At 49.3% G+C, this 21,203-nt stretch overlaps 1 protein-coding gene across 1 annotated transcript in view; it reads right to left on the bottom strand.

Annotated features, from left to right (window-relative positions):
* Positions 1-4,248: 4,248 nt before the first annotated feature.
* The window catches only part of sik3 (SIK family kinase 3), a 31,305-nt gene continuing 14,350 nt past the window's right edge, over positions 4,249-21,203 (bottom strand). The window contains exons 7-24 of the mRNA XM_083694762.1: positions 20,498-20,529; positions 20,144-20,278; positions 19,386-19,463; positions 18,473-18,582; positions 18,217-18,376; positions 17,934-18,083; positions 17,534-17,607; positions 16,826-16,960; positions 14,292-14,433; positions 11,953-12,072; positions 11,530-11,588; positions 11,243-11,352; positions 9,982-10,276; positions 8,180-8,874; positions 7,481-7,638; positions 7,019-7,151; positions 6,507-6,633; positions 4,249-4,340 (exon numbers count right to left, since the gene is read on the bottom strand). Coding sequence (XP_083550888.1) covers positions 6,512-6,633; positions 7,019-7,151; positions 7,481-7,638; positions 8,180-8,874; positions 9,982-10,276; positions 11,243-11,352; positions 11,530-11,588; positions 11,953-12,072; positions 14,292-14,433; positions 16,826-16,960; positions 17,534-17,607; positions 17,934-18,083; positions 18,217-18,376; positions 18,473-18,582; positions 19,386-19,463; positions 20,144-20,278; positions 20,498-20,529 — 2,708 coding nt within the window. The 3' untranslated portion in view covers positions 4,249-4,340; positions 6,507-6,511. The remainder of the gene's footprint in view (positions 4,341-6,506; positions 6,634-7,018; positions 7,152-7,480; positions 7,639-8,179; positions 8,875-9,981; positions 10,277-11,242; positions 11,353-11,529; positions 11,589-11,952; positions 12,073-14,291; positions 14,434-16,825; positions 16,961-17,533; positions 17,608-17,933; positions 18,084-18,216; positions 18,377-18,472; positions 18,583-19,385; positions 19,464-20,143; positions 20,279-20,497; positions 20,530-21,203) is intronic.

The following is a 21,203-nucleotide window of genomic DNA, read 5'->3' as shown; positions in this document are numbered from 1 at the left end:
ACTGTCTATCATAGAGAAGCACATGACTCATGCGACACCACCTCTGACCAGATCAGGAGCATGAACAACACAAAAACACAAACAGCACTGACACTCTACATGTCAGCATGACACTGATACATGCTTCTCCAACATACTACTAACATGTGTGCAGTCAGTCAGTCCGCGGGGGGGGGGGGGGGGGGGGTCTGGCAGCTTGCGGTGATAGCCATGACCAGCATATGCATGCTAGATTGATGATGGGCATGCATGAGTGAGGGAGTGAGAGAGAGACCCAGGGCCAGACTCTACTATGCAACACACACACACACACACACACACACACACGTTCATCTGAGCAGGATTGCATGCAGACTTCCGAAACACACACACACACACACACACACACACACACACACACACACACACACACACACACACACACACACACACACACAAACAGATGCAAACAGACCTGTTTATATCTCAGATACACACACATTGCCACCTATATGTTCCATCTCTTTCTTTCTCTCTTTCTCTGTCTCTCACACACACACACACACACACACACACACACACCTCCCATCCATGTTTGTGTGGTTACCTCAGCACAGTCTGCAGATGGTGGTGGTGTGATTCAGCCGGTGCTCCATCCATGCTGGGTTAGCAGCGTAGAGGCTAGCCCCCCCTGGCTTGGCTTGACTACGCACACACACTGGATCCTCTCTCTGCAGCTAGCAGCCCCCCCTCCCTGACGCTAGCAGCCCCCCCTGGCTTGGCTTGACTACGCACACACACTGGATCCTCTCCCTGACGCTAGCAGCCCCCCCTCCCTGACGCTGACGCAGCCCCCCCTCTCTGACGCCAACAGCCCCCCCTCTCTGACGCTGACGCAGGCAGTCATGCTGTCGCCACACAGACATCGGGGGGGGGGGGGGGGGGGGGGGGGTGAGAGCAAGAGAGGGAGAAGAGCCAAGAGAGAAAATTGGTAGAGAGAAAAGAGAGAGAAAATGGGATCTGCGCAATGCATCCGTCGTTAATGACCTGTGTAAGCACAGCTTGTAAGTGTGTGAGGGAGGGAGGGAGAGAGAGATATGAAGGGATAGACTGTCATTCAACTGGGTTACAAGGATAAGATCTCATATCTTTATTAACCTCTTGTCCATCTCCCACCCCACCACCCCCCCTTACAGCACCCACTGGAGGGGCGAGAGGGATCTGTGTTCCACTATCCTCGCCTGAAAAGCCTCTGCAGTGCAGCAGCACTACAGACAAGACCAAAGTAGCTGCTCACAGAGCACTGCAGCTCCGGAGATGGAGATGCAGATCGATTAGCTCTCCTGTTAACACCCATTACATCCCTATCACTGGAAGTCAGCACTCCTGTGCAATGAGGTCATCGACTTACACCTAAGAAATATACAAGCGACGTTAGGTCTCTCAATTATGTATTTTAATGTGTGTCTGTGTGTTTGTGAGGTCATCAACTTACACTGAAGAAATATAAGTCACGTTAGGTCTTTCAATTATGTATTTTAATGTGTGTCAGTGTCTCTCTGTGTGTGTGTGTGTGTGTGTGTGTGTGAGAAAGTGTGTGTGTGTGTGTGTGAGAGAGAGACCTTCACCGTGTCTAATTGTGTGAGAATGAGAGTGTGTGTGGGAGGGGTACACTGGTACAGTGTATACTATGCAGTCATAAATAGGTTGCATGCTTCAAGCACAGACACACATATATGCAGACACATTAGTCCTTTTAAATTATTTCTTTATTTATATATATTTATTTATTCATCTCAGTTTGGTTGGTATTCTTTTTTTTTTTTTTTTAATCATCGTTGTTGCACTTTAGTATGTTTATAGTCGAAAAGAAAAAGAGACAAAAATAAAACAATAATGGAAACCGGAACATAAGATACAGGTGCAGAGCAGAGAGTGGGGGGGGGGGGGGGGGGGGGGTAAGACAGAGGAGAACCCCACACACACACACACACACACACACACACACACACACACACACACACACACACACACACACACACACACACAGTCCTGGACTCCTGGGACAATTGGGGCATGGGGTTACACTGCTGGGGGACAGGTGGACTGACTGCTGCCGTCCTCGTTAGCTGTAGCTGTACATACTGCAGGGGGGACGGGGGGCTCAAGCAAACGGTCCGTTTCTAGTCAGTTTCTGATGTGTCCCTTTTTAAGGATCGGAAGTGAGTCTGATATTGAACACTGGACAGGGATAGGCTGTCGCGCTCATCACATGATGCAGAGGAGGCCGCCTCCCAGGCTTCCAAAAGAGAGAGAGAGGACGACAATAGGGCAAGAGATAGAAAAGAGGGACGGGGGGGAGGGGAGGGGGGGAAGCACGTGTGCAAGAGTAGTAGTCACCTCCATGGTTACCGTAGTGACAGGGCCAGAGTAGGGAGGAGGGGCTATGTCCATTCGGTGTCAGCCAATAGGGGCTGTGTCCTTTAGGTGTCAGCCAATAGGAGGTGACGACAGTGTCAGAGACGGGAGGGAACCAGACAGCAGACGAGGAACCGAGGGAGCAAGAGGAGAAGGGGGGCGTGTCCTTCTCCAGTCCGACATGTATTTACCATGATATGAATGTGTCAGCTATTTTACATTTACCCGCTTCAATGACTTCCCACGAGCACCGTCCAAGTAACCCCAACCCCCCCCCCCCCCCCCCCCCCACAAGCCTGAAACATATACCCCCCCCAAAAGCAGACAATAACAAATGACAACAGCAACATCTGCATGAATGATTGAAATGATAAAAAGCAAACAGAAAATAATTAACTCTTCTCTGTCAAGTATCTCGATAATAAAACAACAAACATAAAAACAAGCCTTTTTAGAATCTCCCTGTCCTCTTTTGGCTAAAAATCTCAATATTCAGAAAAACAAAAAAAATGAAGACATCAAAAAAATACAAATAATAACAACGATATAAAAAAAGCCTCCCCAACAACTCCAAAAACTAAACGTTTGATACAGAAAAAAAACTGGCAAAAAAAAAGAAATTGCAACTGCGTTCTATACATGGCATCGCTGTACAGGGAAGAGAAAAAAATGTCCGTTAAAACTACCCACAATGCCACACACACCCACCGACAAGTAGGGGAGGGGGGAAAGGGAGGGATGGGGAGAGGGAAAGAGAGGGGGTGAGAGGGAAAGGGAGGGATGGGGAGAGGGAAAGAGAGGGGGTGAGAGGGAAAGGGAGGGATGGGGAGAGGGGGATGGAATGAAGAACAAGGGTGAAAAAGAGGGAGAGGAATAAAAGCATGAAAGAACGAGGGACTAATAAAATGGAACCCTAACCCTAACCCTAACCCTAATAAAATGGAAAGGCAGGTTGGAAAAGGGGGGAGAGGGGGAGAGGAGAAAAGATCGCTTGAACCGAAAGTGCAGAATTACTTAAGTAATCAAAACAAAAAAAATAAGTTGTCTTCCTTGCAACACAGAACAGTTTTTTTTTCATTTCATTCATTATAATCATAATAACAATAAAACTTCTTTTACAGAAAACAGTAATAACAATAATAGTAACAATAATGATCATAATTTTCTACATGAACATTAGCCGTAAAAATGAACCATTTAAAAAAAGAACAACAGAACAGGAAAAAAAAAAAAGAAAAACGGAAAAAAAAGAGAAAAGATGAGAGCTGGTTGTCCTGTGCGGTCGCGATGTCACTGAGCTCCACCGGGGTTTGTTTTGAGCACCCCTCTGAGCCTGACCCCAACACCCCCACAAGCCCAATGGAATGGGTCACTCTGAGAGAGCCTCATAGGATCAGAGGTCACAGCCCGCTCCGGAATGGTCCACTGGAACACAGTGGAGGGGAGAGGGGAGGAGCAGACAGAACCTCACAGACATCCACCTCGCACAGACTTGGTGTGAATACTTTGGGTTTGTGGCTGAATGTGTGTGTTTATGTTACCTTTACGTTTGCCTGTACGAATGCCTTGGACAATGAGGCGCATGAATATGTTGCTATGGCAACAGTTAAAGGGGGGGGGGGGGGGGGGGGGGGGGGGGGTAGGGTTAGGGTTAGGAGCAGGATGAGGAAATGAAATGGGGGAGACCCAATCTATCCAATCCGATGGAAGAGCAAAAATGTAGAGACAACGCTTGCTTAGCTTGGTGGCTGTGCAGAATGTAGAATGCTGCTGGCACTATTTGGCCCTCCATCCCCTCCCCCCCCCCCTCCCCCCCCCCAGCCTCTGCTCCAGGACAGACAGTGCCCCCCCCCCCCTCCCCCCCTCCAGACAAACAGAAGATGGCGGTTTGGCGTGATGCTGCTCAACACGATCGGCTGATATGGATCTTTATACAGCGCCCCCTAGAGGAGAGAGAGAGAGGGAGAGAGAGAGATAGAGAGAGAGAGAGAAGAAAAAAAAAGAGAGCAGTAGGGAGAGATAGAGAGAGAGAGAGACAGACAGAGAAGAGGGGAACGGCGACGACATTAGACAAGCCAGTGATAACGACATAATTACAAGACAGCTAGACTTTAGGAATGTACTGTCAAACATCAGGAAGTGTCTGTAGAACAACTAGGTCTAGTGGTGACAGCACCTCAGTGGATGGACGCTGGTGGTGGAAGTACAAATCAGAGGTGTGTGTGTATGTATGTGTGTGTGTATGTATGTGATACCATTCCTCACTCCGTTCCATGCATTACAATACAAAGTACCACCGATGTCCATCTCCTCCACCCCCAGCCTCCTCCATCCTCAGCCCCCCCTGGTGGTGGTCTACGTGTAGTATGTATGTATTCTACATGTAGTATGTATGTATGTATGTATGTATGTACCCTATTATAACTGTAGGCTTTTCTACCCAGTCTCGCTCCCACTGAAACCCAACATACTGTACTTACTGCTGTCACGCATGAAAATTCCTCACATCAGTCTGTAATTATTCTGTTACATTATTATATCCGACTCTTATACATGTTAGACTGCGCTAAAACAATTCCCCGTTTCTCTGCGCTGTGAGAGAATACGTGATCGGCAATTCATGAGCTGCTACAATAAACTTCATTTTGCCAATCTACAAGTATCTGATAAGGCAAACCTCATTCTCCTTTCAAACATCCTTCACAGCTCTTCTCACCACCTCGTGGCGGCTTTCAACAGCACTTCACACCACGTATACGGTAGGCGGCGTGCAGGGATTAAACCCCATGTTGTGTGTGTGTGTGTGTGTGTGTATGTATATACATACATACATACATACATACATACATACATGGCTTCTCTCTGTTCTGTAGAAGCCAGGAGACAGATATAACCGGCGCCAAACTGACTGGCTGTCTTGATTCGTACCGTAAACGACAGATGAGAAATCTGTCTCCCCTCACACCTCCCCCTTTTATACATTTCTCTTCTATCTATAACTCCGTACAAGATGTAAACCATTTAGCCAAATCTGTTGGACCAACATTTAGACAAAACTATGTAATCTAATTGTACCAAGGGGAGATGCACAATAATAATTCTGTATCAGTATCAGGACTGAAAACAGCATCCATCAGTCTTTCCTTAAGAGTGTGAGTGCGGTGGTGAAACCTGGAGATTCAAGTCCAGTCATCAACAAAATAAATACTATCTGGGGTCACACAAAATACATGGGCTATGATACAGGTAGTGGTGGGATTTTGTCAACGTACCAGAAACAGATACCCCACGGTACGTCTCGTTACCCAAATGAATCACATCACATCACATTTATGGCATTTAGCAGACTCCTTTATCCAAAGCGACTTACAACAAATACACTAGACCTTCTCAGGGCCCAGGCCCACGAGGCAGCATCTACCAGTATCTACCAGTATCTACCAGTATCTACCAGGCCCACGAGGCAGTATCTACCAGTATCTACCAGTATCTACCAGGCCCACGAGGCAGTATCTACCAGTATCTACCAGTATCTACCAGGCCCACGAGGCAGCATCTACCAGTATCTACCAGTATCTACCAGGCCCACGAGGCAGTATCTACCAGTATCTACCAGGCCCACGAGGCAGTATCTACCAGTATCTACCAGGCCCACGAGGCAGTATCTACCAGTATCTACCAGGCCCACGAGGCAGTATCTACCAGTATCTACCAGGCCCACGAGGCAGTATCTACCAGGCCCACGAGGCAGTATCTACCAGTATCTACCAGTATCTACCAGTATCTACCAGTATCTACCAGGCTCTCTAATGGGGTGATGGCTGAAGAAGGGACAGAACAGTATCTACCAGGCTCTCTAATGGGGTGATGGCTGGGGTGAAGGTATGTATGCATGCATTCTACATGTGTATGTATGTATGTATGTATGTATGTATGCATGTATTCTACGTGATGTATGAATTTATGTATGTACGTATGTATTCTACATGTAGTATGTATCTATTCTATATGTTGTATGTATCTATTCTACATGTAGTATGTATCTATTCTACATGTATGTATGTATGTATGTATGTATGTATGTATGTATGTAGTGCATGTTGTCGTACCTGCGTTAGACCCCAGCCTGCTCCATACTGTACTGTATGTCGGGGGGCTTGTAGCTAAGTAGCATGTCGCTGGTGCAGGAGGAAGGGTAGGAGGCCGCAGCGTGGAGCTCTTCCTCCGCGTCACACACTGGAAACAGACACACACATATTAATATTCTATGCATATTGGGTACAGAAGTGAGGTGTGCATAGTGTACGATACGGAATGGGTTTTGCGCTTATGTATGAAGCTCTTTTGTGTGTCTGTGTGTGTGAGTGCGTGTCTGTCTGTGTGAGTGTAAGTCTGTGTGAGTGTGTGAGAGTGTGTGTCTGTCTATTTGAGTGTGTCTGTGTGTGTGTGTGTGTGTGTGTCTGTCCGTGTGAGTGTGTGTGTGTCTGTCTGTGTAAGTGTGTGTGTCTGTGTGTGTCTGTGTGTGTGTGTGTGTGTGTGTGTGTGTGTGTGTCTGTCCGTGTGAGTGTGTGTGAGTCTGTCTGTGTAAGTGTGTGTGTATGTGTGCGAGTGTTCCACTGACCCGACTCTTCCCGTGGGTGTAGCTGCTGCTGGCTTCCCGTCAGAGATGATTGGCTGAGTATGTCAGACATGCGGGCGGAGCTTAGAGCCTTCCCAGCCAATAGGCTCATACCAGACATGGGCTCTGCCTGGTCCTATGAAGAGGTAGAGGTACATTAGGGGGATTTGATCTAATGTCGGAGAATAGAAGTTGAGAGAGAGAGAGAGAGAGAGAGAGAGAGAGAGTGAGAGAGAGCGAGAGAGAGAGAGAAGGGGAGGCTGGTGGAGGTAGAAATCTGAGGACGGGGCTCATTGTAATGCATGGAATGGAATGAGGAATCAAACATGGGCTCGGTACCATTCCTCATTCTGTTCCATACACTACAATGAGCCCCGTCCTCTGATTTCTACCTCCTCCAGCCTCCCCTGGGCTAGAGGGACATAGAGGGATATCCATAGCCATAAGAGGACCAGTGCCACTCACATAGGCGTCGTCGCAGGTCTGGATGGTGTGGTGTCGCTGCAGCTGTCCCCGAGGCCGGTAGCCGTCCCCTGAAGGACCCCTCGTAGGGTACCCCACTCCGTTATGGCCATGCACCTCCATCACCTGGCCGGGGGTCCTGCAGTCAACATGCTCATTGTCTGGAGGGATGGAGGGAGGGAAGAGGAGAGGAAGGGGGAAGAGGAATCAAGGGAGGGATTGTTATTATTCTCATTTTTGTTCCCATCATTGACTTGACTTGGAGGTTTGACTTTTGGGTGTAGAAGATTTTTTTAAAGAGTGTAGTGGCGACTCTTTTCCTGTAGAGGCACTAGGCCGTAGTGGCATCTTTTCAAGAGAGTAGTGTAAGGCTGAAACTATTCCTCAAATAACAAGATTACAAAAATCCTCGATTAGAATTGTCTACCTCAAGTGAGCAATACTCAAGGTAGACAATTCTAATCAAGGATTTTTCTTCTTATTTTTCTGCGTTGTTATGCTAAGAGTGCTCAAAATGACATGTTAAAACATTGTTCTGGTTCTAAGCATAGGCTTATGTCAGTGGTTCAAACTTACAAAGGCTATAAGCCTAACTCATGTATTATTCTTCCTCAATAAGATATTTATTCATGAAAGTAGTGTTTTCACAATTGTTGCAGACCTAGTGTAGACTTAGGTGCCGGCCTCCTGCTGGCCTCTCACCTCTGGTTGTGGTGGCGGTCCTTATGTAGCCATGTCTGTGTGTGGGCGAGCTGTAGGGGGGCTCATGTCCGTCTCCGCAGATGGCCTTGGTCAGAAGACCCTCATGGTACACTGGCAGCTCGTCCTCCTCCATGCTCTCCGAGTGCGGGAGGGTGGGGGCCTGGGGGTCCGGGGTCCGGATCTGGAGCAGGTGGTGGTAGTGTGAGGGTGCCACCTGAGGGGCTTGGGCCTCCAGAGACTCCCCCTGGCTGAGCTGGCGCATCAGCAGTAGCTCCCCATAGTCCTGGGGGGCGTTGGGCGGGGTGGGGGGCACGGGCCGGGGGCTCTGCCTCTTCAGCAGGGTGGCCATGTCCTGGGTGGGCAGGCGGGGGTCGGCGTGGCCCGTCAGGGAGTGGCGGGGGGAGAGGAGCCCCTGCAGGGTAGGGGTGACGTGCTGGGATGGCCGGTACTCCAGGGGGGTGGGCGAGAGGAGAGCCTGCTGCAGGGCTGAGGGGCTCCCGTAGCCCCCCCCTCCGGGCCCACCCACCACCCCGCCCGGGTAACCCTCCAGGCCGGGCACGTTGAGGGATGCCCCCTGCAGGTAGGGGTTGTAACTGCCCACCACCCCTGATGGCCCCCGGGACCCCTCACCAAAGAGGTGGGAGTTGAACTGGGAATGGTCATACCCAGTGGTCGAGAACCTACCCAGGCTGCGACTAGGAGGGAGGGAGGGAGGGAGGAAGGGTGGGAGGGAGGGATGGAGGGAGGGATGGAGGCAGAGGAAGGGAGAATAGTCAGCGGTCACTATCGTGCTTACAGTGTAAACCAGTGTTTTTATAAAGCTGTCGATGACATACAGTAGTAGGTTTGATTACAGAAACTAAATATATACCATTTTATATGCAATATGTCGTCACAGACAACAGCCTTTGGTCCACAGAATGAGAGATGAGATGATGCACCCACCAAGGTTGTCACCCCCCCCCCCCCCCCCCCCCCGAGGTCCTAATATAGGTACTAATATAGAGAAGTGACCGATGACACACGGACGGACAGGGGTGGGGGCGGGGCGGGTCATAGGATGGGGCTGACCACGGGGCAGGGCGGAGCGGGATGTTTATCAGCTACATGTCTATTTCTAGGGAACCCCCCCCCCCCCCCCGCACACCAAACTTACATCCCCTTAGCCAGCCAATCAGAGTGGAGGATTCAAAGGTGATGACATGGTGGTGTAAGAGTAAGTTTGGGTTATCAAAAGAACTTTGGTAATAGCATTTATCGCAAAAAACAAATCCCTGTAAATGACTATCCTATCAGGTTTAAGACCACATTTTCAGTACTGCATATAAGTCACTGATCACTGTCTATAGAGCTGTATGTTCTGTAACTGGGTCTTCGGCTTGTTGTGGAACATGTATGAATATGAACTATGAAGCGTTCGCCTCCGCAGAGGCCTGTAGGAGGATGTGTGAAATATGAGCAGACGAATGTTGTGAATTGTGAATACCGTAAACATCGTAATGTCAGAATACAAAGATGTCCTCCTGAGAGAAAGAGGACAGCGTAGGATGCCCCCCCCCAAAAAAAAAACACAAAGGTCACTGTGAAAGTGACAATCGACAAAATAAAACGTGAAAGAAAGACAAAAGGAAAAAAAAAGGAAAAAAAAAGAAAAAAGAGAAGTCAAGAAAAACAACCCCCCCCCCCAGCTATTGAATTCCGATGGTTAAGTGCTATTGATTTTATGATGGTGGACAGACACTTCGAGACCAAGACGGGGGGGGGTGACAGCGGACAGACAGACGGAGGAGGAGGTGGGTCACCTGTGTGTCTCGGCGTTGTCAGCGCTCAGCTGCTTCCCCAGGACTCTGTGGCCACACGGCGTGGACAGGAAGCCCTGACGTTGGGCCCCACCCCCGAGCTCTACTTCCTGGACCTGGATGGTCACCTGCTGCTGGGCCACAGCCTGGGCCATCGGCACTCCTCCTCCGCGGGCTGGGCCGGGCTGCTGCTGCTGCTGCTGGGGGGGCATGGTGACCCGGGGGAGGGGGGGGCTCCCGCTCTGGGGCTGGTAGAGGGGGGGGGTGCCGTGCTGATACTGGACTGCAGACTGGCCACCTAGGGACGGGGGACGAGGGACGGGGGGGACAGGGACAGTAAATACAGAGAGTGAGCAAGTGTTTGTGTGAACAGAAAACTGAAAAAAAAAAGGAAAAAAAATCTGTAAACAAGTGAACATAACCGTCGCTGTTAAAGTCCAGTTGCATAAACTTAGTTAAGACTGGTCTATCGGCCTAGACCGGTAAGACTAGTTTAATTTCAGTTAGCCAGTTGCATAAACATTAAGACCGTCTTACTTTAAGCCCAAAAAGTTAGACTGCCTATCCCCAGGCTAAATTTTATGTAAGACCTATGTTGTCATGGCAACAGCTGACTAGTCCTTGAAAAATAACTATCTAACCATTAATATTTGCTTAAGATTGAATCGTAGTTATGTAAGGGACATAAACAACAGACAAAATGTTGAAATATATCTAATATATAATATATCTAATATATAATGCAGAAATATATCCATGCAAATATGCTTAGAGTGTTTATTGGCAACCAGCTAGATGACTAGCTGACTAGCTAGGGCCAGGGACAGATAGCTGGCAAGCTAGCAAATTTGCCTATATAGCTAGCAAGTTTTCTTTTCCAAATCTAAATGGGAGGCTCATTTAGTTTGGAAAACAATTGCTGGCTAACCTAATGTGTCATATCTTTACACTTTTATGAAAAGATTTGCCAGCTCCCGTGCTCTATTTTATTGTAGTTGCATAATTACTAAATGTTCAATAGCTAACACTTACCAGCGGCCATATTTTGTTTCTGTTCAGTGTCTGTTCAGTGTCTTTTCCTAGGTAAGTAGTACTTCAGCAGGACGTAGGATAGACATCTAATTGCACCTGTTGCATAAAAGTGACTTACACCTAAGTCTTACATTTAGACTTAAGTCAAAGTCTATGTTTTGCAATTGGTCCCTGATGAGTGATGTGGTTTAAAAAGGATGTGATGGAGGGTTTTCGCAAGAGTAGAACTGACCATGCCCCTGCATCATCACTTCAGAGCCAGGAGGAGGGCTCTGATTGGGCTGTCTGAAGAGATGGTTGCTGGGATGTGTAGGCGGTGGGCTGGAGGGCTGGATACGCAACCTGAGGGAGGAGAGGGAGACAACAGACAGGATGTAAGACTACAATCAATACCACTGTTCAAACGCCTGTTTCTCAGATTCTCTGAGCTGCACAGTGTTTGCAATGGACTGTTACTATCACTGAGAGAGAGAGAGAGAGTGTGTGTGTGTGTGTGTGTGTGTGTGTGTGTGGTTTCACCTCTGGAGCTGGTGGGTAAGGTGGCTGGGCTGGCTCTCTCCATGTCCCAAAGACAGGGCCTGCAGGAGGGAGAGGAAGACTCAACTCACGTAGAAGAACACAATCAGCCCTGAGGACACCACATTTTGTCATAATGATGTATTGTGTGTGTGTGTGTGTGTGTGTGTGTGTGTGTGTGTGTGTGTGTGTGTGTGAGAAGGAGAGTAACAGTGATAAAGATAGTGTCATAGTGCCATGTATCATTCGATGATAGACTATTAGACTAATAGCCTATTACCATCACTGAGTGTGTGTGTGTGTGTGTGTGTATGTGTATGTGAGTGTGTGTGTGTGAGAAGGAGAATTAGACAAATAGCCTATCACCATCACTGAGAGTGAGTGTGTGTGTGTGTGTGTGTGTGTGTGTGTGTGTGTCACTGTGACCTGTATCTGCTGGTGTAAAATCTGTTGCTCTTGCTGGTACAGGACGTGTTGGTGTTGTGTGTGCTCCAGCAGTCTCTCATCCTGCGGAGCGGCGTACATCTTCTGCAGCTGCTCACACTCCTGAGACACACACACACACACACACGGTCAGATCCATAGGATTATGTGACAAAGACAAAGAGAGAAAAACAGAGACACGCGCGCGTACACGCAGATCATCCAGAGGATTGTGTGACAGAGAGAGGCAGCCAGATCGAGATTACACACAATCAGGTTAAAAGATACAGAGACAAGAAGATTTTGCCTAAGAAGATTAATTGCTTCAAGGTAGACTCTGGCATATGACGCCACAGTGAAACGAGCTGCCAGAGACTCCCCCCGTTTGACACCCAACGGTCTGTGATCTGGCACGGACGGCGAGAAACCACTTAGACCTTGCTAAAGGATCCGTCATCGGAGGAATACACGTGTTTTTATTGATGATATTGTGTAAATTGTTGTTTGTCACTGTGTGTGTGTGTGTGTGTGTGTGTGTGTGTCACTGTTTCTCTCTCTCTCTCTCCCTCCCTCTTTCTCTCTGTCACACAATCCTATGGATCTGACTGTGTGTGTGTGTGTGTGTGTGTGTGTGTGTGTGTGTGTGTGCAGTAGCGGACTGGCCATCTGGAGCACCGGGAGAATTCGGCTGAAAGTCCAGGGCCATTTTGTTGTCAAATGCAGGGACGTTTTGTTGTCCCAGTCCGTCCCTGTGTCTGTGTGTGTGTGTGTGTGTGTGTGTGTGTGTGTGTGTGTGTGTGTGTTATTTGTTTTGTTGTTCAATGTTTAAGCAGGGCTGCCCTGAAAAAGAGACCATGATCTCAGCGGGGACAACCTGGATAAATAAAAGTTAATAATAATAATAATACAATGTACCAGCAAGGTAGGGAGTCGATTAAAATTCTTCTCAATTCTGTGATGTTGAGAGGCCCTTGGAATGTTTTCAGATTGAGGGTCATTTGACTGTAAACTGATGTCTGGTTGGTCGATTCTTGCTTCATTTCAACATCGATGTATGGAAGGTGGGTATAAAACAGAATGTTGAGGAACAGATCTTTCTCTTTGCTTTCTGGTCAGTGGTCTGAGCTGTTGTCTGTGAGTACCATCCCGTTCTCTCTCAGGAGACCTCTTCTCTCTCTGTCTATCTGTCATTTACCGTGAGGGTAAAATGTAACGTTTCTCTATGATGTATTTGCCTTGTAATAGTTGTGTATGTTTATAGTGTTTTTAAAGCCTCATTTGATTTATTCTCAACTGACCATTCTTGCTCTAATCAACCCAAACTCAGCAATTCTCTGCACACAGGGGTGAAAGGTCATGTTCACATCCACCAGTCTGTGTGTGTGTGCATTTCTGTGTGTGTGTGTATGTGTGTGTGTGTGTGTGTGTGTGTGTGTACGACGGTGTCCCTGGGTGATCTGTTGCAGCTCAGGTGACCTCTACTGTCTACTCCACGGCGTCATCATCTGGCCAACCAATCTGGAGGGATTACCGCTCAGTGACATCAGCAGAACCCGCTGCTCTTCATCCTGTCTAAAGCTGCCCTGGCCTGTGGTGCCCTTGGCATAAACCCATCAGCCTTCTAGCCCCCAGCTTGGCTCACTGTGTCCCCCCCCCCCCCCCACCCCCCGTCTCTTCCTCTACCCCCTACACTGGCCCCCCCACAGCCTAATTAAATGTCCTAATTGAGAGTAAGTGATTGACGTCAAGAGGTCTTAGGTGCACTTTAACACTCTTAAGGGCAGTTTCCCAGACACAGAATAAGCCTAGTCCTTGACTTAATCAGACTTTCAATGGAAATAATAATTTCCATTGAAGATGTTTTTCTTTAGTCTAGGTCTACTAAGGCTAAATGTAGGTCCAGGAAACCAGCGTTAAATGAGAGAGTGGATATTAGTTCTAAGTTTTATTTTGCCCTTTGTAGGTATTTAAAATACAAACATAGGAATGTGTATTTGGGGAGCTCTCTGTCATTCAATACAAAAAAAATATATATATACACAATATGACACAAAACACAAGCAATTTATAAAAACAGCACACCTACACTATACCATATTCAATCGCCAGGGCTACTATAAAAACCGAATTTGGTGCTTTTAAAAGGCATAATTTCATGGATAAAAGCTGTTTCTGAACCTGTTGGGGGGGGGAGGGGGTTAGGGTTAGAGGAGTTAATACTCCTCCTGTACTTCGGCACCCAGATGGAAGCGGGGGATTAGGACGCAGGTCGCGTGCAGACAAAGGCGAGAGGGAGAGAGGCGTTGAGGGGTCAATCGGACGAAAAGGTGAGTGCGCTGTACCTGTTTGAGCTGCCTGATGAGGCTGCTGTTCTCCAGATGGGCTTTGAAAGCCTGAATGGTGGCGGCACCGTCCGAAAAGCGGCGCACCGGCGAGAAGCGCTCCATGGGCAGGTGGAGGGTGTTACAGTCCTTATAGCTGGACCTGGAGACAGGAGCGAGCGAGCACACACACACACACACACACACACACACACACACACACACACACACACACGCACACACGCACACACGCACACGTAGACACACGTAGACACACACACACACACATGGACACACACAGAGAGAAAGACAGACAGACAGAGAGAGATCGAGACACACAGACACAAAGCAGGAGCAAGACATAGAAATGGATATAACAGGTAGACACACACACACACACACACACACACACACACACACACACACACACACACACACACACACACACACACACACATTTATATGGGACCTTGCACAACTCGCAGCATCATATCTAACTGTCACCACAGAGCTGATCGGGGATCTGACGCGACAACAGAGCGCTCACTGAACATTGTCGTTCTAACACAGCGACACACACACGCGAGGCCCACTACTAACGCTACTGAGTCCTATCCAGTCTAGACCGGGAAGACACCAGACACATCATCATTCAAACAAAAGAAAAAAATTAAAATAAAAAATAATAATAATCTGCAAAAGTCCGGCAAAATACTTCCAATTGCAGTCAGTTCGCACTCTTTCTTTCTTCTTAGCTAGAAGCCAGGCAATAAAATGGCGGCCACAACAGCCAGTCTGGAATGACTCTTCCCCTCCCCCTCCTCCCCCTCCCCCCCCCCCCTCCCGAGACAGGGATTGAACAAGTGAACATGAAAAGATTTGATAGGCATAAGCAAATATGGTCATGGCCTCTGAATGGATGGCCATACAGATTTCTACCTATCCGATCCCTTCAGGTCTGGTTCCCCTGTGTCTTAGTATATCGGTGGACCCTCGTGTCCAACGGGTCAAACTGGTGAGTGTGACAGTGAAGGGTACATGCAGCTGTAGCGTGTCCACGTCTCCCAGATGGTCCCTGATTGGTTGTTCCTGTCCCTGTCTGTCTCTGTCCCTGCATGGTTGTCCCTCTCCCTCTCCCTGTCCCTGTCTGTCTCTGTCCCTGTCCGTCCACGTCTCCCAGATGGTCCCTGATTGGTTGTTCCTGTTGCTGTCCGTCTCTGTCCCTGCATGGTTGTCTCTCTCCCTGTCCCTGTCCGTCCACGTCTCCCAGATGGTCCCTGATTGGTTGTTCCTGTCCCTGTCCGTCTCAGTCCCTGCATGGTTGTCCCTCTCCCTGTCCCTGTCTGTCTCTGTCCCTGTCCGTCCATGTCTCCCAGATGGTCCCTGATTGGTTGTCCCTGTTCCTGTCCCTGTCTGTCTCTGTATGGTTGTCCCTCTCCCTGTCCCTGTCTGTCTCTGTCCCTGTCCGTCCACGTCTCCCAGATGGTCCCTGATTGGTTGTCCCTGTTCCTGTCCCTGTCTGTCTCTGTATGGTTGTCCCTATCTCTATCCCTGTCTGTCCTTGTCCCTGCATGGTTGTCCCTGTCCCTGCATGATTGTCCCTGTCCCTGCATGGTTGTCCCTGTCCCTGTCCGTCTCTGTCCCCGTCTCTGCCCCTGTCCTATTCTCTATCCCAACCTCTGTCCCTCCCTGTCTCCGTCTCCATCCCTATCCCTCTCTGTCCCTTTCCGAGTCTCTGTGTGCGGGCAACAGACATGTCTTGCAGATGAAGAGGCCGGGTGGGATTCTCTGCGTTGGAATGCACGGGTGGCCACGTCCCTGTCTCTGTTTCTGTGTGTCAGGGGGGGTGGGGGGTGGGGGGGTGGAGGGGGGGGAGGAGGAAAGAAATCATGTGCTCGCTAGAGTTACTTTTAGTCATTGAATGCGTACTTGCAGCAGCGGCCAAACTAATGCGTTTCCCGCTTCACCGTCTTGAATGCGCTGCTGCAGGTACGCATTAAATTGCTAAAAGTAACTCTATCAAAGTCAGGTGTTCTTTTCTCTTTATGCCCAATGCAACCCTACACCCTATATATGTTTTTTTTCTTTTTTTTTTTAGAGTTGAGCACGCTGTGTTTTGGGGGACCTATGCGTGTCAGTTCAGTGTGGGGCACTACAATGGCATTGTTACTCCAGGGGTCCAGCCCCTCTGTCCTACCTCTCCCTCCCTACCTTCCTCTTCCCCTCTCTTACCCTTTCTCCACCTCCAACCCCTGACCCTCCCTTGCCCCTACCCCATAAACTACCCCTACCCCTGTTCTATACACTCACCCTGCTCCATACCCTACCCCTGCTCCTACCCTACCGCTGCTCCATACCCTACCCCTGCTCCATAGCCTACCCCTGTTCAATGCTCCATACCCTATCCCTCTACATGCTCCATAGCTTACCCCTGCTCCATAGCCTACCCCTGCTCCATAGCCTACCCCTGCTCCATAGCCCTACCCCTAACCCTACCCCTATGCGGGGCTCTTGCATGGCTCCAATGTCAGCTCAGTGTGGGGCCCCTTCCTCACCGGCAGTGCGTATCCGGGGCCCAGCCCCTCTGCCGGGAGCCCTGGGGCCTCTGGGAGTCTGCCAGCGGCTCGCCGCCACCGCAGCCGCTCATGAGCGCGTGAGTCGTGTGGCGCTTGGAGCGGTTCGCCAGGTACCTGAGCCACGGGGAGGGAGACAGGAAGCAGCACTGGTCAGCTCTCTGTCCTCATTGGCCCCTTGGGCACGCCATTCATAATTATAGAATCTAGAGAACCCCCCCCCCCCCGCACTCAGCCCTCCCCCACCCACCCACCCACCCCACCCACCCCCCCCCCCCCCCCCCCACTTCACGAAACCTCACATTTTCCAATTTGAGGATTGGATTTTTTTTTCTTTTGCAAGCTTTAGAGTTAGCGAAGCCGTGTGAGAGACAATTTGGCGTTAAAAATTTTGAAATGAGAAAGGAGAGAGAGATTTGGTAGAGGTTGAGAAGTCGGAGTTTGATTTGCTTCATGAAAGCCAGTTTGCGTGATGGAGAGAGCGAGAGAGAGAGAGAGAGGGGGGAGGGGGGGGGACTGGGACAACAGTGCTCCCTCTGGTGGTAGAAAAGCAGTGCTGTAGCCTACTGGCACTCACTCCCAGTAACCCAGGACACCAGCGCTTCTCCGGTCGCCCCCCCGCCCCTTCCTCCCCCCTCCCACCAAAGATGGCAGAGCCCCTCGGACCCCTGGCCCCGCCCCCAGGCTTACCTCTGCACGGCCTCCTGGTCTGGTTCCCCATCAGAACCCTCCTCATCCACCGGGGCTACTGCTGGGATGGGGTGCTGGGAGAGGAGGAGAGGAAGGAGAAGAGGAGGGAGGAGAGGAGAGGAAGGAGGAGGAGAGGGAGGAGGAGAGAAGGAAGAGGAGAGAAGGAGGAGGAGAGCAAGGTGGAGAGGAGGGGGAGAGGAAGGAGGAGAGGTGGGGAGGAGAAGAGGGAGAGGATGAGAGGAGAGGAGGAAAGGGATAGCACATGATGATGATGATGAAGATCAATCTCTACCAACAGGAGTTGTGTCCGTCACCTCACTGGGCCGGCACATAGACACTGATAGAGCGGCTAGACTAGTTAAGAGAAAGCACGAACACACACAGAGGCAGGGCTACTCACAGGGCTGGTGACCAGAGGGGACTGTCCTCGGGGTCTCTTCAGTAGCTGTGCGGGCAGCTGGATGTTGGCTCCACCATCGGAGGCCCTCCGGCCCAGGGGGCCCATGCCGTTCAACAGCTGCAGGGTGGGAGGCTGCAGCAGGGACTGCTCCTGCAGCAAGGGGGATCAGGGAGACATCAGTGTGGTGCACACACACACACACACACACACACACACACACACACACACGTGTATGAGACGTAACAAATAAACTTGAAACTTGAAACACACACACACACCCCACCTTGTATTCCAGCTGCTGTGTTGGTTGCATGCTCTGAGTGGGCATCAGTGTGTGCATGTGGCCCATGTTGGGAGGCAACGGGGGGAAGGGGGGCTGGGGGGCGACAACGCCACGGGGGAACCCTGGGGGCAACTTCTGCATCTCATCTGCCATCTCCCCCCTGCCACAGGACAATACAGTCAATATGGTGTGAGATACACAGTGTAAGCACACACACGCGCACACATGCGCGCACACGTGCACGCACGCACCCTACCTTGGGTCAGGCACGCCCACAGTGTGACGCCGCATAGACAGGTACCGAGCCATGGCCTCAGGGGAAGGCTCCTCCCCTTCGTCACTGTCCAACGCCATGTTCCCATCCGGCTGCAAACGACAGGACAGACAGACAGACAGACAGAGACAGACAAACAGATAGAGACAGACAGACAGCACCGTTAGATAAAGTAAAGTCCACTTTCAATACAGACTCTCCATTGAAGATGCTCCTCAGACCAAGACTAAGGGCTTAATCTAGGTCTGGGAAACCAGCCCATTAAGTCAAATGGCTTGAGGTGTGCTGGACTTGAGCTTGGAAGTGGCCCTCCTGGGACTACACATATTATTATTACATATTATTACATAGTATTATATTGATCCCAGACCTGGAATGAGTGATTTCATATCACAATTTCATATCTACAACATCTACAAGCCTACATCACTATATGCTTTGCAGTTTCAAACAGGACATATTTGGGTGTTTCTGGAGCCTTTGTTCACGGCTACTCAATCTCCCCTAGTACCTTCATTGGAGTCTGAAGAGGGGTATCACTGATGGGGGTTCGTTTCTCAAAACCAAGCAAATTCACAAACAATTGTTTTTTGTTTTTTTGTTAGTTTTTTTAATCAGAACTTATTATTAAACTCAGAACTTACCCTTTAAGCATGTTCATCTAAAGCACCATTGCTGTGAGGGGGGCCTCAACAGCCTACCATAGTGCAGAGTGTACTAGCGGGTAACGCCACCCATTTTAATCTAGGGGTGTCATGGTATGAGATTTTGACGGTGTGATAATCGTAGAGGTCGACACCGTGGTTTACCGTTGAACCGGTGCACCGTAACGTCCCGGCGTGTGGTCAGACCTGCGCTAGTTAGCCTAATGTCGTCATGATGAGGGGTGACTCACCTCAACGATCTGGTTCTCTGGGTTGATAAGCTGGACGTGAGGAACGGTCATACTAACAGGATTACCCTGCTGATCCGTCTGCAGGAGACACACACGCACACACGCACGCACGCACACGCACACACACACACACACACACTATGTAGCTCTATGGTTAACTCTATGTAACTCTATGTAGCTCTATGGTTAACTATGTAACTCTAGATAGCTCTATGGTTAACTATGTAACTCTAGATAGCTCTATGGTTAACTCTATGTAAATCAAGTAGCTCTATGGTTAACTCTATGTAACTCTATGAAGCTCTATGTAACTATGGTTAACTCTAGGGTTAACTCTATGGTTAATCATACGGTCCATTGACCTCTATGGTTAATCATACGGTCCATTGACCTCTATGGTTAACCCTATAGTTCATTGACCTCTATGGTTAACCCTATAGTTCATTGACCTCTATGGCCATGTTCCTCTCATGACCAAATGCCACTGAGCCACTGTCATATTGGAACTGAACAGGAGGGTTCAGCAGCCATTTGCCATGAGACCAAGATGAATCGAAATGAGCCACTTTCCCATGGACTTAAGGTCAAACGACGAAACATTTGTATTTATTTCTTTATTTATAAATAACCCTGATTTCACCAGGTATGTTGAATGAGAAGTTATTATTGTATCAATCTACACTTGCATGTTTTGTGTGTGTGTGATATGGCTTCAGATCGGTCACTGTCTAGTAGCAACACAGTAGCTCAATGGTTACCTGTACGGCGTTGAGAGGGTAGCCAATCGGACGTGGCGTGGGAGGGGCCATGCGCAGCGTCTTGTGTTTCTTCAGGCGGTCCGCAAGCAGACTGTAGATGGCGCTGTAGTGATCGTAGGCATCGGTGTGCAGCGACTAGAGAACCACAGAAACAGTATGGGCACATTTGATGAGTGATAATAATGAGGACAAAGAGATGGAGACAGAAGAAGGGCCCCACTTGTAATGGAAATGGAGCAGGAGAGGCTGGTGGAGGTAGAAATCGGAGGACGGGCGAATTGTAATGCATGGAATGGAATGAGGAATGCTATCAATCACACGTGTGTTGTTGTTCTCCATACTGTAAACACAAACTGGCTGTATCCAACCATACTGGGCTTTACACACTACAGACCCCAACCATACTGGGCTTTACACACTACAGACCCCTACCATACTAGGCTTTACAGACTACAGACCCCAACCATACTGGGCTTTACACACTACAGACCCCAACCATACTGGGCTTTACACACTACAGACTCCAACCATACTGGGCTTTACACACTACAGACCCCAACCATACTGGGCTTTACACACTACAGACCCCAACCATACTGGGCTTTACACACTACAGACCCCAACCATACTGGGCTTTACACTACAGACCCCAACCATACTGGGCTTTACACACTACAGACCCCAACCATACTGGGCTTTACACACTACAGACCCCAACCATACTGGGCTTTACACACTACAGACCCCAACCACACTGGGCTTTACACACTACAGACCCCAACCATACTGGGCTTTACACACTACAGGACCGACCCCAACCATACTGGGCTTTACACACTACAGACCCCAACCATACTGGGCTTTACACACTACAGACCCCAACCATACTTGTTCCCTTTCACATTGTCCTTGGCAACACTGTTTAGGTAACTATAGTGGATGTGTAACCAGGTCAGCCTAGCATAGCTCAGCTCTGTTCAGACCTGCAGTGTGAATTAGGATTTATACTCTAGACCGAAGTGGGCCCAGTAACCGCTATAGGATCCCCAAGCAATAACCA

The sequence above is a fragment of the Argentina silus genome, assembly GCF_951799395.1.
Source record: "Argentina silus genome assembly, chromosome: X".
Classification (NCBI taxonomy): domain Eukaryota; kingdom Metazoa; phylum Chordata; class Actinopteri; order Argentiniformes; family Argentinidae; genus Argentina; species Argentina silus.
This window is presented reverse-complemented; position numbering and strand designations above follow the sequence as displayed.